Here is a 10,957-nt window from a genome sequence, read left to right as displayed (position 1 = left end):
GAATGGAATTGCGAGCTCTATATTTTAGGAAAAATCGTTAATTCGACTCATTTATCCACTCAAAATATTTGGTGCATTTTGTTCCAATAGAAAAAAAATTATTCTTAAAAAACGGTTTGGCGCTATAAATATAGGACACACTGTATTTCACCCAAATAACGCCCGACAAAATCATCTTAACAGGTGACTGACAGTTTGAAGACAACACTTAACGTTTCTCTAAATGATAAAAAATAGTATCTAAATCATGAATTTCCCCTCGATTCTCATAATCAATCTGTGTGACTCAAATTTATTGCAACTCAATTGAACATCAATTTTGGTGCACTTTGGAGGATCAGCGATTTTCTGTGCCATGACCGGTCACGAAGACTAGGACGACTGTCAAAATTTCATTTCCATATTTGATTACAAATATTAAGTGACTCATTTAAAAAAAGGCGTGAAATGAAACCGGACAACTGACTTGTTACTGTGAGCAATAATCGCAATATAAATTAGTTCTTAAAACTGAAAAAAGTTTATTTAAAATATTGGCATGACTTTAGCGATTTCATTATCAATTTTTTAGTTTATTATCATTGTTCAGTGAAATTAATATTTATTGAGTAATTTTTCATTAGCTAAAATTAATCTACACTGCATAATATAAAGAAAAATGTGTAATAGATATAAAATTATTCATAGTTTTAATATTTTGACAACGTAAGCAGAACATACCTCCAAATGCACATAATTTTTTCAGTCACTGCAATTTATTAAATTTGGAGATTGTGTTTATAATTTCTGTTGTTGATTTATTTTTGAGACCACTTTATTTCTTATAAATAAAATATTTATTTTATTCGACAATATTTTTAACTGTAATAAAAACTAAACATTTTAAAAGGAAATTCATTTTTATTATGATTAATCATTATAATGTCCATCAGCCGTATTTCATCTCGGTGCTCTCATTCAATATAAAACTAATAATACAACTTTCATTTCATTGAAGTACAGTTCAAATACAAAAATACACTTGAAATACACCTCCAAATGTCTAAAAAATGATTTTAAGAAAACTCAACCTTTTTCAGGAATACTGGGACAAAAATCAATTTTTAAATAATCCTTCCAAACAATTTTCTAAATATTTCAAGTCAATGAAATCTCTAATGGCCAAGATTATTGGGACATTTAAATTAGTTAATTTTTATTGTATAATATTTCATCTTGCCATAAAAGTATTTATCGATAAAAAAACTTACCAATACAACATTTTTTTCCAAACATTTTTTCAAAATATTAGGCTCTTATTTTTGTAATTTCTAAAAACACGTAAACATAATTTAATTACAAATTCATAAATGGTTGAGGCTTGTCGTGCATATTCGTGCGTAATATCTCGAAATCATGATTTTATTTTATTTTAAAACTGGAATTAATTTTGTTTGCAATCGGAAATCTAGCCTCGACCAATTTCTGGTTAGTATATCTTTTTGGCCTCAATTGAAACACACATCTGCTCGGGAGAGGATATTTGTTTTATGTTTAATTAATAGAAAAAATTTTATCTGGTTCTTCACTACCACCCTTAAAATTATTATTATTATAAAAAACATTTCTGTGTGGAAATGTTGTCACAGGCTTATACTGCCCAACATGTCGAAGGCATTTTTGGTTAGAGTTGGATTTTTTATTTGATCATTTTTTCACGGCACTGTCCCGGTATATATCATCAGTCACGGACGCATTTTTATAATGCAATCAAGTGATCTGATGAAAGCAGTCTGCCCACAAATATTGGACAAAGCCTAGTTTTTACCCCATCATTGACGGACTGGGTTGCAGTCAAGTACACGATGGGGGGACCTACAGCTTAAGGTGGGTTCCGAACCACGAGAACCTCGGTAAAGGTACATTGAAAAATTTCTAGAGGTACCGGTTCAGAGATCGAACCCCGGACCTCTGAAGTGAAGTCCGAGTGTCTAAACAACTGAGCCACCGAGGCTCAGTAATAATAATAATAATAATAATAATAATAATAATAATAATAATAATCGTTAGCTCAGTTGGTTAGACACTCGGATTTCACCTCAGAGCTCCGGGGTTCGATCCCTGAGCCGGTACCTCTAGAAATTTTTCAATGTACCTTTACCGAAGTTCTGGTGGTTCGGAACCCATCTTAAGCTGTAGGTCCCCCCATCGTGTACTTGACTGCAACCCAGTCCGTCAATGATGGGGTAAAAACCAGGCTTTGTCCAATATGTCTGGGCAGACTGCTCACATCAGATCACGTGATTGCATTATAAAAATGCGTCCGTGACTGTTGATATATACCGGGGCAGCCCCGTGAAAAATGATCAAATAAAAACCAACTCTAACCAAAAATGCCTTCGACATATTGGGCAGTATAAGCCTGTGACAACATTTCGTCACAGAAATGTTTTTTTTATTAATAATAATTTATTACTGTTATTATTATGTGTTTTTATTAAACTTTTACTCGGGTAAACCCAGTGATACATCATAGCCACGGACTAAGTCAAGTGACTGATGAGATTAGAATGTTATAACTTAATTCAAATAATTTAATACGATGGTTGAAACCTCCTGCGATGATGTTGTAGGTATACAATTACGAGCGGCCACGAGCTTTGGAGGTGACAACAGTCACCTCTGGATGCTTTCTTAGAGCTACCATCTTACACCTTAGCGATAAGATCTCTTAGTGCGACCTTTTGTATGTTAGGATACTTTGCAGCAAATTTTGTTCTTAAATTGTATCCTTTTTACTTGTTTGTTTCAAACTTCGCACTTTCATAATAGAGACGCATCAATTCCTCTTTCATTGTGGTATCCCAATTGATGGTCTCCCACGGTATTTCTGTCGAGGTGGCTAGCTCCAAACAGCTAGTGCTAGCCAAAGCATCCTCAGCAGGCAGAGTTGATGTTCCACTGCTTACCGTTTGTTGCAGATGTTCTTGCTGGTCAGCTGTTTGATTAGTGAGATCTGCCTGACCATCTCGCAGCTCACCATTGCCACCATCCCGCATGCTGTGGCCCCCAGCGGTGGCTCCAGGGGCGCCACGACGATCCTCGGGAAGCGACAAGCGTTTCAAAATCTTTAATATATTCTCCATTTTTCATTGATGGGTTTTGGTGTTCTACTTAGTCCCTCTCCTCTTAGTTATAAGCCTATTTGGAATGGGAAACCCTGTCTGTAGCAATGCTACCTCCAACATTGCCGTCAAAGTCATGAGAGGAGAGCTCAAGCTCAATTATTATTATAAAAAACATTTCTGTGGCGAAATGTTGTCACAGGCTTATACTGCCCAATATGTCAAAGGCATTTTTGGTTAGAGTTGGATTTTTATTTGATCATTTTGCAAGGGCTCTCCCGGTATACATCATCAATCACGGACGCATTTTTATAATGCAATCAAGTGATCTGATGAGAGCAGTCTGCCCAGACATATTGGACAAAGCCTGGTTTTTACCCCATCATTGACGGACTGGGTTGCAGTCAGGTACACGATGGGGGGACCTACAGCTTAAGGTGGGTTCCGAACCACCCGAACCTCGGTAAAGGTACATTGAAAAATTTCCAGAGGTACCGGCTCAGGGATCGAACCCCGGACCTCTGAGATGAAGTCCAAGTGTCTAACCAACTGAGCCACCGAGGCTTATTATTATTATTAAGACATTAAGCCCTTTATTCCCTTTCAGGGTAGGCGTGGCGTGACTTGCTCGGTTGGGAAATGAGCAACGTGAAGAAGAGATATACAATTTTCAAATTTATCCAGAATTCTCGTGTTATTTAATTAAATAACACGTTAGTTTCGCCACACTGCTCCAACCCAGGTTGCTGATCAATCTCTCTAGCAGTCACCCCAAGTGAAGATCCCCACAAATTTGTTATGTAAGATTCCCCACTTGGGTCATTAGTGTCCCAGGTCTTTTGTTTCAGGCGTCATTCACTCTGCTGACACTCTTTTTATCAACTATTTGCCGCCATACTTTTCTGTCCTGGCATACTTCTCTAGCTTCTCTTGCGTCCATGCATTTTTTCATGCAGGCTCTCGGGTTTCGGTAGCTTCTTATGTCTCTTCTAACTAGGGTCTCATTCACACATAACCATTCTTTCCGCGGTCTGCCTCCGGGAACACTGCTATTAACTTTACCTTGATTCATCTTTTTCGCTGTTCATTCATTTGGCATTTTCTCAACATGACCGAACCATCTTAACCGATTTTATTTCCCATATGTCTATTAGCGTCTCTTCTGCACCATATTCTTTGAGAATGATTTCAATTTTAGAGGAAACCAAGAGGAATTTAGAGATCTATACTTAAAATCACGTATTTCTGTTAATTTAAGAGATATTTTCTATTAAAGATTCACGGTCGTTTCAAGACCACTGAATATACTTTGATTTGTTCCAAATTTATACAGTGATATTTTTTCATGATAAAAGAACAAACTATTAAGGTGTTGCCTAACTTTTTGAAAATGTATGTACCTTCCTTCAAAGTGGATTTGAAATGAAGATCTGTATGTATTTGTAAATAAACTTCCAACATGAACCACTACGCAGCATGAGCATTCTTTTATTTTTAGTGCTAAGATAAAATCCAAGTATATGTCGGTTAATACTAAGTGTTTGTTGATAAGTTTCAAGAAGAAAAGAAACAGGCAAAATGAGGATTTTATTTTTGGATGTAGGTCAGTACTTTTAAATTAAATTGTTTTAAATCCAAAGCTTCATTTCTAACAATTTGAATTGAAATTGAAAAGGTGAAGCATGTTCTGTAATTAGTTTCCGTTTCGAAATTGGTACATTCACTCTATAACTATCAAGTCTTTGCCAAAATAAAACTTGAAATCCAATATAGTTGCACTACTGCCTGGAATCGCGTTGGAATTTGGAATTAAATCTCGACACTTTGAAGGAAGTTAATAAAAAACAATTGAATTCTTGAGTGGATAATAAACGCTTGAAAGAGTTCTTGAAGAACAAAACAAATGACACGAGTCTGGAATTCCTTTCGCTCGTGAAAGAATATTTCCAAATTAAAGCTCTTTATTTGCTTTGAACTGGATTCGATTGATGGCATGTTTAAAGCACTTGAATGACAATCGACTTTGTTTTCAGCCAAAGTCTTACGAGTTTGGATACGCAGTGAAGGACGCAGCCACCGGAAATGACTTCGGGCGACAAGAGACCAGCGATGGCGAAACAGTTCGTGGGGAATACAGGGTCCAACTTCCGGATGGTAGAACGCAAATAGTAACGTACACTGCTGATTGGAGAACCGGCTTTCATGCTGACGTTCGATACGAGGGTGTTGCGACATTCCCTGACCAGTACAACACGAACAATAACGGCTATAATAACAATGCTGGAGCTGTTACTAGTTCTTCTGTTGGCGCTGGATACGACTTCCAAGGGACGAACCTTGACGGTGGTTATAACACAGGTAACTTCATTATAAACATATATAAACTCTCCCTTGCAGGTCATTATAGTTTTATGTAATATTTCAATTAAACTTTCTCGCAGTATGCCCAAAAGCACATTTATTAGACAAAAGTTGATCAACAGCTCAATTTTACTTTAGCCAAAGTTTCATTTTCTATTTATTCGCAAATTCCAATTTTTGTTTTTTTTTATATAACTTTTTAAGTGTGCCACTTCTCCAAAGATTATAAAATTTAATAGAACATGGCTTATATCAGTATAATAATTGTACGTAAATAACTTTTAATGCATTCAGATAAAAAAAATATATTTATAGTTTTATAAACAAATTAATTAATAGTTGTTATTTCGGTATGATTTGAATTGATTAGTTCTTGAAATTCATAGTTTAAATAGAATTTTTGAAATCTGAAATGTGTTGTAAACTAAAAAGTTGAATGGCTAATCTCTTTGTCAGACAAATAAGCGTTCAACAAGAATTTACACATTTTTTTCTCTTTTTTCTGTTTGGTTCTGTCACGTGATTTTTCAGTCAAATAATAATTATTATTATTGTTACAAATGTGCAAGGGGTAAAGTCCCATAGCACTGAGGTTATGCCAGTTTAACCTATTCGACCGCCCATACAAGAAAAGTAGTAAGAGATTGTGCATAAACTACGTTAACACTTTAGGGGGGAGGGGAGGTCTCACAAAACCAACGTTTAGTAACAGGCAGGGAGGGAGTCCTATTAAAAGTAACGTTACACGTATATTAATTTAACTTTTAGAATTTGAAGCAAATTTGTTTCTAAAAGTACATATGGTAATATTTTTAGTACGCTTCCAGACGATGAATGTGTTTGGTAGAAAATGATTCTTTTTGTTTAAAAATTCAGCTATTTTATTTGAAAATTCAACTTTTTGTTTTAAAATTCATCTTTTTATTTACAAATTTAACAAAGGTTTAAAGGTGAACTACCTACTTAAAAATAAAAAATAACATTTTTCTTTCTTTCTTAAAAATTAAACTTTTTCGGTTGAGAGTTCTAGACTTTTAGTGAAAATTCGTCTGTATCTATTTGTTTAAGAATTTTTGAATTTTCTTACAAACTTTTTTTTGGGTAGAAAATTATTCTTTTTGTTTAAAAATTCATCTTTTTGGTTAAAATGTTAAAAACTAGGTTATAAAATAAAAACTAAATTTCTGTCTTTCTTAAAAATTCTACTTTTTGGGTAAGAATTCTGTAATTTTAATTAAAATTCGTCTTTTTTATATTAAATTAATATTTTTATTTGAAAATTCATCTTTTTGTTTATATATTGAACTGTTTTCATGAAGAAATTCTTTTTTTTTTATTAAAAAACGACTTTGGTAATTGAAAATTTAGATATTCCACTTTTTATCGAAAATGGTTTTTTAAAAATAAAAATTCAAATTTTTGTTAAAATTGAACTATTTTGTTGAAAATTCGTTTTTTAAAAATGAATCTCATTTAGTTGAAAATTCAATTTTTGGATTGAGAGTTTTGTATTTATTAGAAATTTATCTTTTTTGGTATAAAATTAATTATTGTGTCAAAATTTCATATTTTTGATTTTATAATGCAACTTTTTTTTATACAAAATTCATTTAGTCTTGAAAGTTCAATAATTTAGTGAAAAAAATCTACTATTTAGTAGAAAATTCTTTTTTTATCATTTAAATTTTTTTTCAATTAGAAGTTAAACTACTCCATTTTTGATTAAAAATGTACCATTCCTAGTTTAAAAAATCAAAAATACCCGGATCAACTGTCACATCAAATTCAATTAGGCACATTTCAACAGGCAATCTGAAAGTCGATTTTTTAATTGAATTGTTGATTTATTACTGAAGTTGATAATTCACCACACGGCCATGTAGACAAGATTGGCATATTGGTAACTTGACTTGTTATAAACACCCACAAAATTCATTATAAACGTAAAATTAGGTTTTACCTAAAGGCTACGTTGCTTTGAGGGTTGGTTGGGGGGGGGGGGGCATAACAAAATCAACAGTTATTAATGAGGGGAAGGAGGGTCAAGAATTGCCCAAAATTGATAACGTAGTTTATGAATTATCACTAACTACATTGTGGATGGGTCCTCTGTCGACTTAACCAAAATTGCAATTACAGGCAGAACTCGTCTAAAATGTAGTTAGGACTTTTCTTGTTTAGACGGCATTATTGTACTGTACCCTCGGATATAATCCTCCTTCATGAGACCGGTTTCCGCTATACAGGTGTTTATTGCCGCATAGGGAGTATCTACGAAATCATCTGGTTCACAGAAATGATTTCCGAAATGCTTCACTCTGAGGCTTACAGATATATCACATTCACAGAGGATGTGACGTTTTCTCGCGAAAGTCACATTTTCGATAACGAAGGTCGCTGTCATATTTTCACCAGCTTTCTTCAAATGGAGTATTTTAGACTTTACTTAATGCAGTTCTTTGATAAAGATTTTATAGGTCAAAATTAATCTAATATCAAAAGTGTGATAGTTTTGCTGACTACTAGTCTAACTACTCTTGACTATTACTGGCCGGTAGTCAGCAAAAATACTACACTTTTTATTAATACTACCGCGTGGTTGACATACATTATCATCAATTACTACATCTAATCTCATATACTTTTAATCTTGTAAGCAAACTTTTGAATTGAAAGCATCTCAAAGTTTAATGGATTACGTAAATTATATACTGAGTTTGGTTTCAACAACCGGGACACAAAATGCAATGCTTTAAGACAATAGGTATTTCCGTATTTCGACTCCCTCGAATGTCAGAACTTTAATGAGTGTACGTGTAGCTTTGATACAAGATAGAGTAGCCAACACCTTTGAAAAGCTTGATAATCACGAAGTGATGCATGTTTCAGGTAACAATGGGGGTTACAACAATTACCAGAATGGAGGTGGGAATTATAATGGTGGACCCAGCTATAATTATCAGTACGGTTCCAACTCTGTGGACAACAATTACAACAGCTATGCTGGATATTCGAGTAATTCCTTTGGATCGGGAATTTCAACACCCACCTACGGTACACCAGCTTACCATTAAACGATGCTAGAATACTTATTATGGACTAGTGGATGCTGTCCATAATCTCTTACCTCCTTTTTATATCATAATTAATTAATAATAATAAATAAATTACAAAAAAGTAGCTGATTGGTAATTAACTTAATAATGGACTGCAATTACTTTCCATAAGAAGCTAATAGCTCATTATAAACTCTCGAGGTTAGACGTGTGATAAATACCATGTTGATTCTACCTTTTCCTTTTCATAACCAAAGACACAAAATCTAATAAACGAAAAACAACATTTTTCATATAATGAAATTAGTGTTCAGACGAGAGAGCTATTGTCATTAAGAAAATTTTAATCCGTTGAAAATTAGTCCAGGATAGTTTCATGTCCTATTTTTCGTAACTTGTCATTGTTTATCTCGAGTAAAACATTCAAATATGTAAGTACCGCAAACAATCTCAATTAGTATATTTAATGTTATTCAATAGAAGTTAAGTATAGCATGTAATCTACTAATAAAAATATTTTTATAATAAAAACATCTTTCACTGTATACATTTTTTATCTCTAGATTTAATATTAATTATTTGTATTTTGCAATAAATTATTTAAAGCTTTTTATACTATTTCAAATGAATTTTTGATTTCGATTTATGAAAAGTGAACGAGAAAGAGCCCCAACCATTAAGTGCTGGTACATAAAAATCTGCACAAGGATTTTCCATTTGGAAACTATTCACTGGCTGTAGACACATGAAGGAATAGAGCCCTATGTGTGATCAGCACTCAACAGACAGCAGGCGCAGAACGAGCACTTTCTCCAATGCATAAAGCTGTACTAGTAAAAATATAGTCACGTAATGCGGACGCATGCTGTCTGTATGATCATCATGAATATCTTGCTTATGGTGATAGCTTTGCGTGGGAATCAGTTGTTTTAACGCACATAAAATAATCCACATTCAACTCTTGACATAATAAAAATGCAAAGAATATTTCTTATTGCAATTAAATAGCACATTTACCTGGCCCCAGTAATTACGAAAAGGGTTTAAAATGCTAATTTCAAAGCGTAGAAGGCACCCATTTTAATTTAATAGAATACGTGCAAATAGTTTGCTTAAAGATTTCGAGTACAATATTCGGCACATCATGCAGTTTAACTGGACAACATTTGATCTAGATATTATCAGTAATAAACGCTTAAGATAAAAAATACGGGTAAAAGCTATCTCAGGGTTCCCATCCATCCCCTTAACCCAGCCCCGTCTATTGTTTCGGCCGAGTCGAGCGCTGGCGGTACAGTCTTCTTCAACAACGCACTGCGAACCCTACACGCTACGCACCATCGCGATACACTAGGAAGAAAAAGAGAGACGCTAGGAAAAGAAAGGCAACACAGTGGAGGACTACATATTAAGGGGCCCGTCATCTTTTTGGATTGAACATTGAATAGTTAAAAATTTCTTTTTTTCTTTTGATACTTAAATTACTTGTAACTAAAAATATGTTTTGTTCAATTTTTAACCAAAAAGATGAAGTTTCAAACCAAAAAATTTATTTTTTACCGCAAAAAACCAATTTGTAACAAAATTCAAGAACTCTCAACCACACAGTTGAATTTTCAACTAAAACAGATTAATGTTTAATCACCGCTTGGATCTTTGAAAACGGCGCAACAATTGGTGGAATCGGTCATATCGTTGAAATCGACGAAAGTGCCTTCGGAAAACGCAAGTACAATAAAGGTCGCATAACACCTACAAGGTGATCGTCGGGGGTATTGACCGGGCGACGAAGAAATATTTTTCGACCTACGTAGCATCGCGCGACGCACGAACGCTCCAAACAGTCATTCAAAAATTCGTAGAACCAGGGACACATGTCCAAACAGATATGAGGCGTGGTTACAATAATTTGAAGAAATTGGGGTACCAGCACTCAACGGTGAACCATTCTACACAATTTCGTCAATCCTAAGGACAAGAATATTCAGACACAAAATATTGAGTCGCACTGGTCGAAGATCAAACGGGACCTGCGTAGGCGACTCGGGAAAATGTCAGTTGAGAATACTGAAGATTACCTAATTGAATTTGTTTGGAGAAACACATACACCTCAAACGAAGAATTGTTTTTCAGTATTATAGAAGCAATGAAGTATTTCTATCCCCAATGAGGACTGCCGTAGCAAGCAGGAGAGAGCGAAGAACAATCGGCCCTTTTCAGGGCCTACACATTTTTCTAACGAAGGAATAATGTAATGTTTGAATATATTTAAGTATCAAAAGAAAAAAAGAAATTTGTAACTATTCAATGTACAATCCGAAAAGATGACGGGCCCCTTAAGGTGGTTTTAGCGTGACTCAGTGAGTCATATGAGAGTGTAAAAAAGTATTTTTGATTTACATGGAATCTTTTGTGTTTGAAAATCCGAAAATTAA

At 34.2% G+C, this 10,957-nt stretch overlaps 1 protein-coding gene across 1 annotated transcript in view; it reads left to right on the top strand.

Moving 5' to 3' along the window:
• LOC117171544 (pro-resilin-like) overlaps positions 1 to 9,030 on the top strand; it is a 37,869-nt gene extending 28,839 nt beyond the window's left edge. The window contains exons 3-4 of the mRNA XM_033358950.1: positions 5,138 to 5,462; positions 8,355 to 9,030. Of these exons, the coding sequence (XP_033214841.1) occupies positions 5,138 to 5,462; positions 8,355 to 8,539 (510 nt within the window). The 3' untranslated portion in view covers positions 8,540 to 9,030. The remainder of the gene's footprint in view (positions 1 to 5,137; positions 5,463 to 8,354) is intronic.
• Positions 9,031 to 10,957: the final 1,927 nt, after the last annotated feature.

The sequence above is a fragment of the Belonocnema kinseyi genome, chromosome 4 (assembly GCF_010883055.1).
Source record: "Belonocnema kinseyi isolate 2016_QV_RU_SX_M_011 chromosome 4, B_treatae_v1, whole genome shotgun sequence".
NCBI classification, from domain to species: Eukaryota; Metazoa; Arthropoda; class Insecta; order Hymenoptera; family Cynipidae; genus Belonocnema; species Belonocnema kinseyi.
Note: the sequence above shows the minus strand (reverse complement) of the source record. Positions and strands in the feature narration are given on the sequence as shown.